General features: G+C 45.8%; 1 protein-coding gene across 1 annotated transcript in view; it reads right to left on the bottom strand.

Annotated features, from left to right (window-relative positions):
- Positions 1-3,649: 3,649 nt before the first annotated feature.
- The window catches only part of PSAT1 (phosphoserine aminotransferase 1), a 33,158-nt gene continuing 18,036 nt past the window's right edge, over positions 3,650-18,771 (bottom strand). Inside the window, exons 7-9 of the mRNA XM_043566417.1 lie at positions 16,389-16,517; positions 5,724-5,861; positions 3,650-4,791 (exon numbers count right to left, since the gene is read on the bottom strand). Of these exons, the coding sequence (XP_043422352.1) occupies positions 4,686-4,791; positions 5,724-5,861; positions 16,389-16,517 (373 nt within the window). The 3' untranslated portion in view covers positions 3,650-4,685. The remainder of the gene's footprint in view (positions 4,792-5,723; positions 5,862-16,388; positions 16,518-18,771) is intronic.

Here is an 18,771-nt window from a genome sequence, read left to right as displayed (position 1 = left end):
ATTTGAAATATGGACTATGGATGAGTCAACGGTCTCAATGTTACATTTCTGATTCAGATCATCCCACTGTGGGGATAGAGAATGTTGCTGTTCTTAAGAAATCATCACCAGTTGGAGGTAAAGGGGCACAATGTCTCCAATTTATCCTTAAATGGTTTGGGGAGGGGGGGGGGAATGTATCTATGGAGAGAGGGGGAATGACAAAGCAAATGAAGCTAAATGTTAATAATTGGTGAATCTAAGTAACACAAGAGTTCTTTGTACTAATCTTTCAACTTGACTGTTTGAAATTATATCTATCTACATCTATACCTCTACAACTATATAGATATATAAAACAAACCACAAAATTCAAAATAAACTCATCACCCAGTGCAGCAACCTAAACTCCAGTCTATTTCTCAGGCACCATTAGGCAATCTGTATAGAAACAAGGATAGGATACCAACAGTGACCGGGTCAGCAGCTTCATTAATTATGGCCCTGTCTACATTTCTAGTACCACAAAGTATGTTTCATTTGAATAAAATGCATGGGACTTCCTTAAACTTAGTGCTAATTGCTAATATGCTTAAACACTCCAAGTACAAATTCCATACATCCCCCAGTGGGGTCCAAGGTTGTCAATATTCTCATGCACTAAATACTATAGCCTAATTGCAGAACTTCTGTGCACGCAGAGTTTTTCTAATATGCCCAGGTCCCTATTTTCCTAGAAAATCCAATTTACATCTCTGGGATGTCAAATGCCACAAATACCATGCTGTTGTTTTTATCACATCAAATAAACGATTTTATCCTTTACCTTCTTAAGAAGAAATTCAATAAACCTTTGCTCACTGCTGGCTTTTCTACCTCTTCCCCAATATCTCTCTTTTATCAAGCTTTTCCATCCACTCTGGAATAATCCAGAGGTAATTAGAACTTCTTACCTTCTTTAGGCCCAAAAGGAGCCAATTTATCACAAACTGTCATGGATTCCAATTCTAAATTACCAAGAGTCCAATTACCGACAGAGGCAAGGAATCTTCTTTCCAATTAAAGTGATTGATTTCTTCCCAAACCCAGTAGCATTTCACTTTTTAATTATGTTCATTCTGATCAAATGTGAGAAAATTCTTCCTCATTTTATTTTCCTTCCAAAGAACACATTACAACAAACATTAATCATGAAGTGATACGAGGCCAGACCAGCTAATGCCTTCGGCAGAAATGAACATCTCATCTATCAGTGGGTCTCGTCCATTTCATGGGCCTTAGTGGCGCTTTCACCTCCAAAGGAGGTGGGGGCGAGAGAATTATTATTTGTTACATCGCATAGTTCACCAAAGGGCTTGTCAAACCTTCCAGGATCAGCTACATTGTGATGAAGCGGCATTGAACATTCAGATAAACATACAGTAGCGGGGGAATGAAGACCGGGACAGAACACGAATTTTGTTTCTCGTGCGAAGAACAGAACCACAGTGTTGGAGACCAAATAGTGTGCGGAGATAAACACGAAGAACATGGGAACGATTTTGTTTTTTCCCACTCAAGTGGCATTAGAATGATTTATGTATGGGCAAGAATTTTGAAGGAGAAAAGTCAAACTCCAAGTTCAGTTTGGAGTGAGTAGAATTTGGAGCATCTGGAGGAATGTGAGGCCACTATGCCTTACAGATTGACCAAGGTCTGAAAGACACTCGTTTTATCTGCTTTGCTTTTAATCTTAGAGGGAAGACCAGCCGGTTCTGGTTCCTGCAGCCTGCTGACCCGGGAGCCTGCATCCCCTTCCACCGCTCTCCACGTGCTAAGCAGGTTGGCATCAGTTCATTCACTTGAGACAATACAAAGGGCAAGGTTTTCACTGGACACACACCTCCCAGCAATCGGAGTCCCAACAAGTCGCTCCCTTTGGCACTCACACAATGCTGTTGTGACCATTTCCCAAAAGCGTTCACAGATTTAGAAGAATGGGTCTGGGAGCCCTCCAAGATTTTAAATCTCCCCATTCAACCGCACACCTACTGGATCAGTTTAGCGGAAAATGGATGTTGTACCCTAAGCTTTAAAAATAATCCATGTATGTAAGATTGTACCTTTGCCTTTACTCCAGGTTCAGTTTGTGAAACTCAGGAAGACCGATATGACCTTCATTAAGACTTTTCATTCCTTAAACAGACCGTTGTTGGGTCCCTCCTAAGGGGAAGGATGCCGGTGCTGGAAGTAGAGACAAGGCTCCTTCCACAGTGCTCTATGGGGAAAGGGAGATAAGCAGATGTCTCAGGAGAGAATGCAGGTGTGTGATGGGATAAAGGGTCACCCTTGTGAGAACAAAGGAAAGGAGCATTGTTCCAATGGAGGCACAAATAAGGCAGGAACTCTAGGCCACTGTGGATGTGTCACAGCGTGGGAGAACGAATGCACGGACCATTCCAAGAACCATAACTGTAAGAAAGACGAGGCCAGGCCAGATGCTGCAGAGTTACAACGCCAGACTGAGAACCCTGGTTTTTTTTTTATTTACCTACCAGGGAGGAGCATGAGGGGAGGTAATACTCCAGCTGGCTGTGCAGGGGTGGGGGCTGGGAGAGAGGAGGCTGCAGAAGTAACCCGCCAAGGGCAGACAGCAGAGCAGGCCACAGCAACAGGAGTGGATAGAAGTGGCCATGAGGGGCACATGGGTGACTCTGTCAGTTGAGCATCTGACTTTGGCTCAGGTTGTGGTCTCACGGTTCGTGAGTTCGAACCCCACACTGGGCTCTCTGCTGTCAACCGGTTGGTGCAGAACCCACTTCGGATCCTGTGTCGCCCTCCCTCTGCCCCTCCCCCGCTCGCACTCTCTCAAAAAATAAAACATTAAAAAAAGAGAAGGAGTGGCATTTGGGAGACTCGGGATTGGTACAAACCACAGGAACTTACCATCATGAAAGAATGAAGAAGGTGAGGCAGACGCTGAGCACTATTCCATGTGAATACCTGAGTGGCCTCCATGGGCTGGCTGGCTCTCACTATTTAAACATTTCTTATAGTTATTATTCATATCTTGCATTGAGCTCTCGTTTTAAGCTCTTAAACATCTCTGGGACAAGTGGGGGAATTATTTCAATCCTTCTTTTTACAGCTGAAAGAACTAAGACCAGGGAAGCTTAGCCCTGACCAGGGAACCTCAATAACCCAACCTATTGGTGCAGAGCTGGGATAAGAGATCAGGAGTCCCTATTACACAAACCAATGAGACATAGATCACTCAGAACAGTCCTGCTGGCATGTTTCTGGCCTCCATGTGACAGAGTTCATAGACCTTTATACCAAGAGCTGTGCTGTAAGGTGGTTTCCTGATAACGTCCATTCCAAAAGCCAATGGAAAGCCACCAGTGCATGGAATCATTAAAAAAAAAAAAAAAAAAAAAAAAAAAAATGGACGCACCCAGGTCTCAGGTCTTACACCTACATACCATTGGTGGAACTAAATTACCCTCATCCGATGCTACTTTCACGCACAAGTTTTTCCATCATAAATTTTTTAACAGAACAATGCGCCTAAAAAGCAGGTAAAGTGGGGGCGCCTGGCTGGCTCTCCGGGTTGTAAGTTTGAGCCCCAAGTTGAGGGGCTTGAAAAAAAATCAATAAATAAAAAGCAGGTAAAGAAATTCACTGACAAAGGTTTAGATGTTTTAAGACTTTAATGTCCTCCACATAGTCATGAGAAAATACTGACAACGGATAAACAATAGGGGAAAAGACTCTTCAGCAAAGATCTTCCGGAACTCACAGCATCACTGGTCCAACACTCTAAAGAGAACCGTAAAGTGAACAAAGGAGAAGGGAGTTTAACAGAGAATTTTAATTTAACAGCCTCCCTGAAAAATGAAGAGCAAAGCCACCAAGCAACCTTCTCTTCTCCCCACTAAAAGGAACGTAAAAGGGAATTTGGGAACTTTGAAATCTTGCAAAGCAGTTTTTTTAAGAGGGAAGAGAGAGGGGAGGGACATACCGTTGCAAGCGTAACGCATACTATGTGAGATCGATGATTCTAAGGTCTCTACGTGCATCACTAGGAACCATATTATTAGAAACATGTTGCATAGAATATAAACTATTGGGTATTAAAAAACACACCTTGCTATATAAACATACAGTATATCACTTTTATCTCTTTATGAGAATAACAGTATAAAGAAAGATCCCCAGTTTGCCTTTTAGCCTAGAACCCCTAAACACTCACTACCTGGTCAGTGTGGACTTGGAAGTAACAGGTGCAGAACCCAGGACACCCCTCTGTGTCATTCTGTAAAGGATCAAGATTCAGCACCTAGAGGTCCCCACCCAGCCTCCATGCCTTGTTTTTGTGTTTCCAGAGAAAGTAACTTCAATTTGCATAATTGAGTCCACAGGCGAGTTTGAATACTGAGATCTAGCCAGGAAAAGTAGCAGCAAGGACAAAATCAGCTGGAACTCACTAGGAAAGCAAAAGGTTTTTAAAATGCTTCCAGTTCAAGTCAGAATTAAGGTGGTGGCCGTTAAGTCTCCCCAGCTTTGCACAGCTGTGGACATGTTGCTGTTCTTTGAAAAACGAGATCTATGATAAGCATGTTCACCCGAGAAAAATACCGTGTCTGCTAAGTTTCTGTCGTCATTGCCGAGTTACTTTCAATTTTGTACACTGTTCAAGGGCAGAGTACACGCTGGTTAAGATGTGTTCACAGCTGATGCATCTCCAGAAAGTTCTTCATGAAGGCAGCCAGCTTCTGCACATCCTCAATCGTGACGGCGTTATACAGAGACGCCCGGATGCCTCCCACAGACCTAGAGGGACCAAAGATGCCACCATGAAGAACAAAAGCATCCAATTTAGCATCAAGACAACCGTCTTTCCAGTTCCCAGTCACCGTCACCGGCTCCTGAGACCGACGCAGCACCTGAGGCCAGCATGCCCAACCTGTCACCTGAAAGCCTCACAGATGGCCAGGAGCTTCAAACCTCTCATCATTAGGAAATTCTCCCAAATGCAGTGAAGGACCATCAGGCTCACACATGACCTAGATTAACTCAGCTATCCATGGGCCTGCCGGGTAGGGAGGAGGGGGCTAGCAACCACTGCAGGACAGATGTCTCACCTCCCACGTGGTGAGGACACATTTTTTCATAGAGCATGCAGGACTTTCTGATGCCCAGCAGGAGCAAGAGTGATCCTTTCTCACCAGACATGAGACGGCAACCTCTGTGCCATAAAGGTCATCTAACACATTTTCAAAAGTAATGTTGACAAAAGCCTATAGATGTGGCTCCACCATGCACCCAGCCAGGGAATCATGCTAAGGGCTCTATAAGCAAGAGGGGAGGGGCGCCTGGCTGGCTCAGCCAATAGAGCATGCGACTCTTGATCTCAGCCCTGTGTTGGGTGTGGAGATCACTTAAAATCTACGGGGTACCTGTGTGGCTCAGTTGGTGAAGCATCCAACTTCGGCTCAGGTCATGATCTTCCCGTTTGTGAGTTTGAGCCCCGCATCCAGCTCTGTGCTGACAGCTCAGAGCCTAGAGCCTGTTTCCAATTCTGTGTGTGTCTCCCTCTCTGCCCCTCCCCCGCACGTGCTCACTCTCTCTCTCTCTCTCTCTCTCTCTCTCTCTCAGAAATAATAAATGAATAAACTTAAAAAAATAAATAAATAAAAATTTTCAAAAAAAAAAAAGGAACATTACACCAGTGACCTGAGCTTCTGATCTGGAAGCATACTCACCTATGCCCTTTCAAGGAGATCATATTGAGTTCGAGAGCTTTATCGAGAAATCTTTTTTCTAAAGCATCATCTCCTTTGGCATTGCCAATGCGGAATGGAATATTCATCTTGCTTCTATTCTGGGGCTCCACCGGACATCTGAAAAGCATGTTTATTATTCCAGTTACTTTTCCAAAATGTGCGACAGCCATTAACAATCAACAGAAAAATTGTTTTAAACATTTTGTCATTACAATAGAAGACTTAAAAAGTCTGCCCCAGGACATTTTATAACTTTTACTTAAGGAGATCATTCTTGCATATGGAACAGTGAGTTAGCACTGCCTTGTATGACTTGTACTTACTTTCCATGAGCCTCAGTTTTCTCACCTAAATAATGCAAATAACACCTCCATTTCAGATTAGTTGTGATAGTTCAGTGGCACAACATACATGGAGCTTCTAACATATGGCAGCCACATGACAATGTGACATTGTTTCTCTACAAGGCTAGAAAGAAAAAATATGTCAGTCCTAAGAGTGGCTGAAAAAACTTAATAATGAACAGCTTTCGAATCACTTGTCAACACTGATTGTCCCAAGCCGTGTGACCTTGAGTAAGTTACTAAACCTCTCTGTTGTGCCTCACTTTCCTCATTTATTGAATAGTGGGAAGAGTAATGGAACATACCTTCTAAGGTTGACATGAGGATTAATAGAGCCACGACTTATAGGGAGTTTTTGAGGTATATTGAGGTATATTTTTAAATGGCCACAAATTCTCTAGAGCTCTCCCAGCAAGAACGGGGTCTAGCTCTCCACACCTTTTGAATCTGGGCTGGCCTTGTGACTTGCTTTGACCAAGAGACTGCAACGGAAGTGTTGCTGTGCAACTTGCAAGGGGAATGCGGCCTCCATAGCAGTCCTCTTAAAACATAGCCACCATATTAGCAAGCCTGAGCTAGCCTGCTGGAAAGAGGCCCAGGTAACAGCCAGCACCAACTCCTATACATGTGAGTGAGGTCATTGTAGACCACTGGCTCCAGGTGAATGACCAGATGACCTTGAATGAATAAACGTCCCAAGTGAGAGTGGCCGAAGAACCACCCAGCTAAGCCCAGCCCAACCTACTGACCCAAAGTCATGAGCAAAGAAAATGGCCGTTGCTTTAACAACTGTCTTGCCTGATCTGGGATGCCAAAACAGGTAACTGATACAATCCAAAATAGTGCCTGGAACATATTAAACTATATAAGTATCAGTTAAATTCAACAAATTCATCTTTTTATTCCCAGCACCTTGCTCAAGACTTATACAAACTCTCAAAAATGAAATGATGTGTGAATTTTTATCTAGGAAAGGTTAGAAATTTGACTTCGGTTTCTGATTTGAAAAACAAGCAGCCAAGATTAAGTCCCATTGACAATCAAAGGAGACAAATGGAAGAGCTGACATCTAAACCCAAAATAAAGAAGAGTCAAATATGTAATAACCCCTTCTCCATTTTCAAGCTCATCCTGTTTTGTTCTTACACTTCCACAGGGTGTGATTCATTAAAATTAAACAGCAAATAAAAGCAGTGTGAGGAGGCCCCTGTTAAAAGTTATGCTCTCCCCTAAGGGCACATACATAATTCCTGTTAAAGTTAATAAGAGTCAAGTGCACACCCACAGGCAGAAGAGACGCCAAGGAGGGAAACCAAATATCCGGTAATAGGCTTTGAGCCCGAATTCCACGCACCCCCCTTTCACTAGGTGGTAGGTTTCATGGCTGACATTTAAATTAAAAATTCATTGGCTACCCTCTTGATATTCTGCTGCCTCAGGCTCCCAACAGGAGGGTCCAATTATAGCACAAAGCACGTCTAATTTAAGAAGAGAAAAATATTAAAAGGAGGAAGAATGAAATATCTTATTTACAGTTCACCCCCACCCCAAATCTACCCCATTCTATCGTGAAAGCAGATGGCAGCAGGAGAGCCATGCATTGGCACACAAGTCGTTCCCTTGAGCCCAAGAGGGTCTCTGGCGTAAGGCTCAAGAAGGGAAGCAAAGATTAAAGGGGATTCACTGCCCCCATCTGGTGTGATGGCCGTATAGGGAATTAAAAAGAACAATGGCTCGCAGAGGAGAACAGAGTGGGAACACCAGAAGGTGGAGAGACCTGCTAGAAAGCTCTTACAAAGAGGTTTCCTGCTTGGAAGAATGAGGGCCTGTGACTAAGGCAGGGGCACTGGGGAGCCTCAAGCATGGGGGGTAAACTCAAATGCCAACAGGGGCCCCGCTGTCATATAAATGAGAACAGGTCCATAGGCCACACCAGCACAAACTCCCTTTGTTACCTAACAAATGTGACTGCCCTGTTCTTTGCCTCCCCAGGGAAATATGCTCCTTCTTCTTCTTGAAACACATGGTCCTCCTGACCGAAGTCCCCCCCACCAGCCCCACTCCACTGTCAGGGACACATGGGTTATGAAATAAGAAATCTGGAGTCGGTTGAGCGTCCAGCTTTGGCTCAGGTCATGATCTCACGGTTCATGGGTTCAAGCTCTGGTCAGGTTCTGTGCTGACAGCTCAGAGTCTGGAGCCTGCTTCGGATTCTGTGTCTCTCTCTCTCCTGCCTCTCCCCCAATCATGTTCTGTCTGTCTCTCTCAAAAATAAATAAACACAAAAAAATTTAAAAATGAAGAAATCTGGATTTTTAAAGATCTTCCCGTATTCCGATATCGGCTTAAGTTGTGTTTTAAACACTCTGCAAGGTGCCCCTGGGTGGTTCAGTCGGTTGGGCCTCCGACTCTTAATTTCGGCTCAGGTCATGATCTCGCAGTTTTAGGAGTTGGAGCCCCGCGTGGGCTCTGCACTGGCGACACAGAGCCTGCCTGAGATTCTCCTTCTTTCCCTGTCCCTCCCCCGCTCATGCTCTCTCCTTCTGTCAAAAATGGTAAAATTAAAATTAAAATAAAATAAAATAAAATAAAATAAAATAAAATAAAATAAAATAAAATAAAGTAAAATAAACGCTCTGTGAGCTTTACAAAGCACTGTTGTGGGCTGCACTTGGCCACTGCTCCCCCGTGTGCAATCTGGGGAGTTACTACTGAATTTCGGAAGCTAGCAGAAGGTGTCAAGGCTGAGAGAGCTAGGGTGGGTCCTGGTAGGCAGGGTGTAATCAGCCGGGTAATCCCAGGACTACAAAGATTTAAGGAGAAACTCTAAACAGGGCTTCCCACTATGTCTATGGTAAAAGTGGATGTGGGAGGGATTACTGAAAAAGCAGTTCCATGGCCTGATAAATTTAGCAAATCCTGCAGTCACAGGGTTAAACCAGTTTCTTGACTCCTACTAAACGTCCCGGAGCCTGTCATGAATTTCATATGAATTTTAAGCTCCCCGCATGATCATTTCCTATAGGGATACAGTTTTCCTCAAATGCATGCGGCTGAGAAACCCTTTGGGTCTCTGGGATTAGAGCTCCAGAATGACCCCTGAGGAACACAAGGACTTCTCAAGGTTCCGGAGCGGACCGGGTGGGACAAAGGCACTGCTTCAGCAATCGCCCACTTCACAGAGGGGGTGAGGGTTGGCAGGGCACAGGACGTGAGCTTCAGCGATGTCCTTCTATGAGGAAGCTGAGAAGCACAGGGAGCAAGGAAAAGAACGCACCCGGTGGGACAGAAGCCTGCAAAACACCATCACGAGGCCTCTCTTTACTGCCAGATTTTTTAAATGAAGCTAACTTTAGGGGCGCCTGGGTAGCTCAATCAGTTAAGCTTCCCGACTCTTGATTTTGGCTTAGGTTGTGATCTCATGGTTAGTGGGATCGAGACCCAAGCTGGGCTCTGCACTGGAGCCTGTTTAGGATTCTCTCTCCCTCTCTCTCTGCACCTCCCCCACTCAGCCTCGCTCTCTCTCTCCCTCCCTGTCTCTCAAAATAAACATTATTTTAAAGTTAATTTTAAATTTCTATACAACTTATGAAAATCTAGAGTCAAAATGCAGACATCTACCATCCCCTTCCCCGAGACGGCTACCATCAATAACCTGGTGTGCATTCCTCAGCATCTTTTTAAACATACAAATGTGTGTGCAGACATGTATATGTACGTTCATATGTGTATATACACACCTATGCAGGGCTTACAAATATACATGTTGTGGTTTTCTAAGTGAAATAATACATGCATCATCCTTTCCTACACTTACTTTTTTCTCCTATCCCAATGACAGAACGTGTCCAGCCTCCCACGTCTGTTCACACAGACCTCCCTCACCCTTCTCACCGCACGCGTTACCCGATTAGGATGGACCCTAACTTCTTTCGTCACACCCCTCCTGATGGGCATGCTGGTTGTCTACAGATCTTCACCTAACAGCACTGGACTTGCAGGGACCAAATTAGGCATGTATCTGTATCCACAATTAGGCACACCTCTGTATCCACAAAGAGAAAGGACACAGGCATCTACTTAGACGTAAAACTCCTTGGGCAGAGAGGGAGAGTTTTGAATTCTGATGGGTGATGCAAACGTCACTCCAGAAATATCCAAATTTATACTTGACACACCAAGTGCATTCCCTTGCCTGACGCTATCAATCTTTTTAATTTCTCCTGATCAGAGGGGAAAAACAAAATCTCCTGATTATAATCTGCATTTCTTAAGGAGGTTGGCATTCATTGCCCATTAGCCAGCTGGGTTTCTTCTGGGTCACTGGCTCAAACCATTAGCAACCACCCCATTTGTATTTGGTTATCGTTTTCCACTTGTGGGCTCTTGCCAAGGATAGTCACTTATATCTTTTGCTACTACACATCTTTTCTCATGTCTGTCATTTGTTTTTGTTTTCACTCTATTTGTGATGTCATGAGCTGTGTAAATTTTAAAGATTTTCACGTAATTAAGTGTCTTTTATTTCATGGCTTCTGAGTTTTATGGCTTGTTTAGAAAGACCTTCTATACTCCAAATACTTAAACTCTCTCCTATATTTTCTTCTGGTATTTTTATTTCAGTTTCTTGCATTTAGATCTTTTGACTAATTAGAACTTGTTTTTGAGCATGGCATGATGCAAATATCTAACTCTACAATTTGTCTAAATGGATTACAATGCTTCAAATACCAAAACTTTAGAAAGTTTCGAACATTCTTCTCTAATTGAAAATGCAATTCTCAAGTAGGAGCACCTGGGTGGCTCAGTTGGTTAAGCTTCCGACTTTGGCTCAGGTCATGATCTCACGGTTCTTGAGTTGAAGCCCTACATCTGGCTCTGTGCTAACAGTGTGGAGCCTACTTAGGATTCTCTCTCTCTCTCTCTCTCTCTCGCTCTCTCTCTCTCTCTCTCTCTCTCTCTCTCTCTGTCTGCCATTCCCCTGCCCAAGCTCTCTCTCTCTCTCTCTCAAAATTCATTAATTAATTAATTTTTAAAAATAAAATGCAATTCTCAAGCAAACATGGACAGCTTCTGGCCTTGACTCTTCCACAGACGGTAATACTGTCTGTCCCTACCACTGCCACACTAGGTTAACATGGATGAGTTTTAGGAGACTGTACATTAACATTACATTTGATTAATGTAAATATGTTATTTTTTAAAATTTGCAGCGATCCTTTTGCATTAACTTGCCCAGATGAGCATCTGGATTTACTTGTAGATATGTTATCATTTTTGTGGCTACTACAAATGGGATCTTTTTACTTCATCACGCTTTTCATTGTTATTTCTGGAGTACAGCAAAGTAATCGACATTTACATATTTAGCTGTAACTAATCACAATTCTGACCTTGATCATTTCTAAGGTTTTCCACTGATCCCTGCATTACGAATAGAGAGTCACAGTCTATGAGTTTTGTAGTTTGCCTAGTGTAGTAGTTAAGGGACCCCGGCCCCAGCGCCCCTGGGGTCCTTAATGTGCATATCCTCAAGTGCATATCCTGGCTTGCTCCCGCTTCCCAGCCGCCACCTTCACCTTCACCTGTCTGTGCCTCTGGAAAACAGGCTTACTGTCTGCTTCACGGGGCTGTGCGGTCATAAAATGTGTACCTTAAAGCACCAGGGCTCTGCCTGCTTTGTTTTATGCTAGTGTTATCACTAGACCCATCCATGCTCCCCTCTTTCCTAAGGTCTGATCCCCAAAAGAAGGTAACAAGAAAGGGGACCTCAGGTCTGGATACGGATGCCTTCACTTGGACATCTTTATAATATCAAAATTAGTATCTAATATATAGTGAGCACTGTGTGTCAGGACCATTCTAAGGGCTTCCCATAGTAACACAAAATAATAATATTAAGAACTAACATTTTTAATTTATTTTTTATTTTTTTAATGTTTACATATTTACTTTTGAGAGAGAGAGAAAGAGAGCAGAAGCAGAGGAGGGACAGAGGTAGACAGGGAGACACAGAATCCGAAGAAGGCTCCAGGCTCTGAGCTGTCAGCACAGAGCCCAACGCAGGGCTCAAATTCATGAACAGTGAGATCACGACCTGGGCCGAAATAGGACGCTTAACTGACTGAGCCACCCAGGCGCCCCAGGAACTAACTCTTAAGGAATTTTCCCTAGGTGCCAAGTACTTCTTCCAGGGCTTTCTATAAGGTAACCCACGCTATAACCCTTGTTATATATTCTTTATTCACATGGATTTTCATTTACTTCTCACAACAGTCATAAGAAGTATGTACCATTAGGGCACCTGGGAGACTCAGTTGGTTAAGTGTCCAACTCTTGGTTTGGGCTCAGGTCACGATCTCATGGTTTCAAGAGTTTGAATCCCGTGTCAGGTTCTGCACTGACAGTGCGGAGCCTGCTTGGGATTCTCTCTCTGCCCCTCCCCCACTGCACTGTCTCTGTCTCTCTCAAAATAAACAAACTAAAAAAAAAAAGTATACCATCATTACACCCAATGTACAGATAAGGATACAGAGTCTGGAGCAGTTAGGTCATTTGCTAATAAGTGGCAAAGAGGGGTTCACTGTCCACATGGGCTCAAGTCAGCATCAACCAGCACCATGTGGATGGTTAGACTATGTAATGAACTCAGGGACTTCGAAGGCTGACTTTTCTAGTGTCGAAGTCCATGCCAGGGTCACTGGCAGAGCTGGTACAACCCCCTAGAAACTGCCCAGAACCATGTTCAGTAATGGGCTGCCTTATGAGTTGGGGGAAGCCAAAGCGGAGGGCAGAACAAAAATAAGGAGCTAGAGATGGTGGTAAGTGACAAAGTCTAATTCTAGGCTATTTGGTATTCTTCTTTAAAATTGCTCACCTCCCTCAGGGGCCATAGGTCTATAGCTGAAAAGACAAGCGAAGAAGTTCCTGAAAATCCAAGTGAATACAGGAAGAGCTAGTAAGCACCCACTGCAAACACTGAGCGGGGAGCAAGCAAAAGGCCGCTTGACTCCAGTAACAGGGTCCCACAAGAACGTCAGGCGCCAGGATGACATTTTCTGGGCAGGCAGCCCAGGGCGGATGGAAGTTCCCAGAAAGAGGTTTACTCTGAAGATGAAAATTCCGGGTCAAGGTTGTGCATAAGTAAATGAAAAGTGTTAGGTGGGAAAGTGACCTGATTCCTCAGGAGACAACCCGCCTGCCATGTTGGCTTCAGCAGGCTGTCTTCTGGGAAATGCCAGGCTGCGTGCTTGGAGTATAAGAACCTTGGGGGAAAAAGGAATTCTGGGGTTTCTCAGTGTTTCTCTCCTATGCCTTGTTTTGCTTCTAATTCTCTGGATTCTTCCAGAGGCATTATCATTCTTTCTGTCTTCTCATTTCATGCCTACACATCTCCTTAGAAATAAATGGAGCCAAAAGCTAATAGAAAATTTGGTCTCCCCTCCACAACAGCCAAGTGCTTTCACTCACATTCAGGTTCTGAGCACTGTGGGGGTCAGGAAAGATACCTTATTCTTCTGTGTATCCCAGGGCCTAGAACAAGGTTAGCCCAGACAAGTGCTCAGGAAAATTTACTGGATGGATGGATGGATGCACGGGCATGTGGGTCATGATGGGATGGATGGATGGACGGATGTGTGTGGATGGATGATGGATAGATGGATGGATGGATGGATGGACAGGTGTGTGGATGGATGATGGATGGATGGACGGTTGGGCATGTGGGTCATGATGGGATGGATAGATGGATGGATGGGTTGGTGGGTGGACAGATGGGTGGTTAGAAGGGTAGGTGGGGGGGGGGGGGTAGATGTGTGGATGTGTGGATAGGTGGATAGGTGGATGTGTGGAAGATTAAACAGGTTGACTAAGTGTGTCTTCAGACCTTTCCAGACCTTCTTTCTCATTCCAGCACAACCATCCCCTCTAGGCAACCCACTCTTAGCTCCCCAAACACAATGTACTTTCTCCCCTCAGTACCTTTGCAGGGCTGGGCCCTGCCTTCCTAAAAATTCCTAAAAGTACTTTTGCCCTCCTCTGACTAACTCTACTCATGCCCAAGGTGCAATCAAGCTCATTCAAACCACCCCCTACACCTGCAGGCAAAGCATTATCATCTTACTGCTCCAAGCTTATAGTAACTATCACTGACCCCTTGGCTGTGAACTCCTCGGATCATCTACCAAGCCCCCAGTCTGTGCTTGGCTGTTGTGCAGAACCAGAGTAGACAGAAAGCACAACATGCACACCTCTCCCCAGACCACATGTGGGGGAGAAGCCTAAAGGCTAAGGCGTCCATCCAAACCCAACTCCCCCAGGGCCTGTGGCTAGAGGGTCACTGCATGCCAAGAACTCACAGGAACAAGCCAAAAGCATTTTAAGGACAGAGGGAGTAGTAGCATGCTGCTTTATCCTACCTACTCCACAAGTACACCCCCACCCACCACCCATGGGTGGTCAGGGAGAAGTATTAAAAGTTAGGCCTAAAGCATCGTCTTGTCCATCTGTCGTGGCACACTGAATTCTCAAAGAAGAATATACATTCTCTAGTTCCTATCAGTCAGTTACTATCATGGAACCCAAAGAGTAACAGTCACTGAGGAGGTCTCAGGCTTGGTAAATGAGTATGTGTTTATGTGTTTATGTATATGCATACAAATGTGTACACACAAACATACACGTATGTGTGTACATGTACATACACGCAGCATAAAGTCTCCTACACCTGTATGCCACCTGGAAGGGGGGGGTGGATGCAAATGAAAACACCATCTATTAAGCTCCCTGTGTGCCAGGCACTGTGCTAGGTGCTTCACATTCAGCATTCTGGTGAGAGGTCTATGGTAGGGGACTGGATAGTGGCCCCCCAAAAGGTAGATCCATGTCCTAACCCCTGGAAAAAGGGTCTTTGAGGATGTAATTAAGTTAACGGTCTCTAGTTGACAGAAAGCATCTGGGATTATCTGGGCAGGCCCCAAATCCAGCAACCAGAAGCGAGGACACACAACAAAGGTGAGGTCAGAGACTGGGGTGATGCACCATAGGCCACGGAATGCCTGGAGCCACAAAGAATGGTTCTTCCCTGGAGTCTCTGGGGGGAGCAAAGCCTTCCTGACACCTTGCACCTCAGGCCTCCAGAACATGGAGAATGGATTTCTGTTGCATTAAGCCATCGAGTTAGTGAATCTTTGTTCCAGCACTTCTAGGAGACGAATACAAGGCCCATACGTTTTCTCTGTCCCTCACAGGAGCGGGTCCAGTAGTCAACACACATTCATGAATCTTCTGGTCACCAAAATGTTTTTTTGGTTTTTTAAATTTGTTGTTTGTTTTGCTTTTTGTTTTTTTTTTGGGGGGGGGGGGGAGAGAGAGAGAGACAGAGTGCAAGTGAGGGAGGGGCAGAGAAAGAGGGAGACAGAATCTGAAGCAGGCTCCAGGCTCTGAGCTGTCAGCACAGAGCCCGATGCGGGGCTCAAACCCACAAACCGTGAGATCATGACCTGAGCTGAAGTCGGTGCTCAACCGACTAAGCCACCCAGGCTCCCCAGTCACAAAAATGTTTAACTAGAAGTCTCCTCATTCATAGACTGCAGGCCTGGGATGGGAATATTTGTCCCATAATAACGGAAGTAGTGAACTTCTAAAAAGGTAGGCGACCCGGCTGAGGGGATCAGGAGTAGGTGTTTATACCAAGGGCCTCCAGTGGAGTCCCTACATAAAGGGGAGCGCTTCCAGCAAATCTGCGTGATTTTTCCCAAGGGATGTACCAAGGATGCAGACAGTGGGAGAAGGGGTCTGCCCCAGGAAGAACTGAGACTCTTCCCCAGGAGAGATCTTTGGTGTGAGAAACATCACCACCCCCCAGGAAACAGGTCCCTAGGCCTGGGATTCCGCAGGTGGGGCTGTACAAGGGGAAAACCCACCTGCCTCCAACTGCTGGGGCCCATGACCACCCAGCTCACTGGCACTTCAACATGAAGAAAGGGAAACGTGTCCATTTCTCAAAGGCACACGTCATATACACATGTGAAAATTCACAAGAGGCAAGGAGCACCCAGGTGGCTCAGTCGGTTTGGCGTCCGACTCCAGCTCAGGTCACAGTCTCACGATTCCATGAGTTTGAGCCCCGCATCAGGCTCGCTGCCATCAGCACAGAGCCCACTCTGGATCCTCTGTTCCCCTCTCTCTCTGCCCCTCCCCCGTTTGCGTGCTCTCAAAAATAAATGAAACCTTTTAATTAATTAATTAAAGAAAATAAATTCACAAGAGGCAAGATGTGAGAGAAAGTCCATCAACTTACACGTAGAATCCTTGCGAATTATCAATGATGTCATAAATCATCTGCGATTTGACGGAGCTGAGGTTCTCCATGGCTGCTGCACCGCCGTTGTTCTTGATCCACTCCAGGACCAAGCCCATGACATAGATGCTGAAGTAAAGATTAAAAAAAAAAGAAAATCCATCTAGTTCAGCTTTGCAAAGGTGGAAAGACATTCAAGCCAACTGTTGTTTTGCAGCAAGCATCCTCCCCACCACCACCCAGTTAACCTTTCACTTCCTACACTCACAGAGCCCATACTTCCCATAATTTGTACCATTCACTCCTTTATTTTGTATTTCTCTGGGCCCACGATCTGGACTCTATGGTTGTGGAAGACCTGAAGCACAGTGTTCACCTTCTCTACAGCAGAGCCCACATAGGGGGCCCGGGGCCCCCACCTGGAGGGAGAAGTGTGGTATGGCACTAGGAGCAGGGGCTCCGAGTCAGTCTTGACTCTTGTCCCACTGCTGCCACTAAGACTACCCAGGATTAGTCACCTTGGAAATCCAAACCCTGGCTTTCCCATCTGGAAAGAGGGATACCTACCACCCTATGCTGGACACCTGGCATCTCAGCTGTCCCAATCTTCCTAACCCCACGCCCACCCAACGGGCAGACCCAGCACGGTCCCTTGTCCTCTGGTCTCAGAGCTGGGCAGGGGACCTAATGGGGCCGATCAGAGCCCTCCCTGGGATTCTCTGACCTGGGAGTGAGGCCAAAGAGGCAGACCTAGCGCTGGTCAAAGTGTGAGACTTGAGTAAGAACATGTGACAGAGACTCATCTGCTTTCCAGCAGAAAGAAGCAAGGATCAGAAACGGAGAGCAAGTGGGGTGGGATTTGTGTCCCTGGTTCCAGGAGGAGCCACTGCACCCCAGCCCCTCCTGGAGCTTGGCAGTGTTCCTCTCTGAGCCAAAATGTCAGCTCGGCCACCTGTGAGACATCGGGGCTCGAGGGGACCTTAGGAGACAGATCGGGTGAAGTGCTTAGTGCAGGGTCTGGCACGTGGCAGGTAGGTGACACAAGTGTAGTCAACAGCATCTTCATTACAAAGTGCCTATAACTGCACTGAACACACATGTTGAAGACCAGTGGATGGTTTCCCAGTGGCCTTCTGAAAGCCCATCTCTCTTTTTTTTAAGTTTATTTATTTTGAGAGAGAGAGCATGTGTGTGCACCAGAGGAGGTACAGAGAGAGAGAGAGAGAGAGAGAGAGAGAGAGAGAGAGAATCTCAAGCAGGCTCCGTGCCTGAGCCACCCAGGAGCCCCTGAAAGCCCATCTCTTAAAGGAGCAAACAGCTCCGTGTGCACCTCACTGGAAGTTTGTGGGGGCAGGAGCACAGGTCTCCAAGGGAAGAGATACCATCTACTTGAGCTGGGAATATGCAGATCAGCTCTCGGCTGTGCACTCTCCAGGAGTGGAAAAGAGGTCCCCACCAGGGATCTGTGCAAACCAAGTGGCCAGGAGTCAATGCCCAGCAAAGATCTGGGGTGCTAACCCCTGGACAAGAGCTGCCTCGTTCATTAACACCACGGGTCTGTTACCACCGTGACAGGTTGAAGAAGGAGATCACTGGATCTGGAAAGCACTCTAATGGCCAGAAGCTTGTCCCAGAGGAAGCCCGAGGCACTAACTGGCTCATTCACTGTGTCAATCTGGTAGGTAGAGGACCCCGGTGTTTCCATCCCCAGAAGTTAGCAGAAGCCAATGCTGGGCTGCTCAGGAGGCAGTGGGCAGACAGCAGCCTGCACCCACAGACATGTAATAGCCTCTCCAGAAGCTTCCCCAGCTTGAGGAATGAGAAACAGTAGCTAGTGGCAAAAAGGGAAGAGAGAATAGAGTGGAGAACAGCCCCTGAGTAATTTAGAGCCTCAGCTGCAGCTCTGTGGATAATGACTGAGAAAGCAGAGGGACAAAGTGGAAAGAAGAAAGGCAGAGGAGTGTATTCCAACATCTATTATGGGGCCAGGCAGCCTGCTAGTTGTTCCTTCTTTTCTGGATCACAATAATCCTGAGATCGGAGCTACCATCATCCCATTTTACAGATGAGGAAACTGACATTTGGGGAATTTAATTTGGCTAATGTCACCCATATAGTGGCTGATAAAGCCAGGATTGCAACCCTGCCTAGTCAGACTCCAAAGCCTGGGCTTTTTTCGCAGTAACCAAGGCATCTGGTTTCGTAGGGGCTCCAGGACCCTCAGCCACTACCTCACTGGCTAATGGGGCAGCCAGGCTGGCACCAAAGCTCAGACACAGCTGCCTGTGCGGCTGCTAGAGCAGCTTCACAGCACACCTCTGTGGATGTGTGTGTGCTCCAGATAGGACGCTGCCGGCCTCTCTCTCTCTCTGAAAAAAAAAAG

The sequence above is a fragment of the Prionailurus bengalensis genome, chromosome D4, assembly GCF_016509475.1.
Source record: "Prionailurus bengalensis isolate Pbe53 chromosome D4, Fcat_Pben_1.1_paternal_pri, whole genome shotgun sequence".
NCBI lineage: Eukaryota > Metazoa > Chordata > Mammalia > Carnivora > Felidae > Prionailurus > Prionailurus bengalensis.
This window is presented reverse-complemented; position numbering and strand designations above follow the sequence as displayed.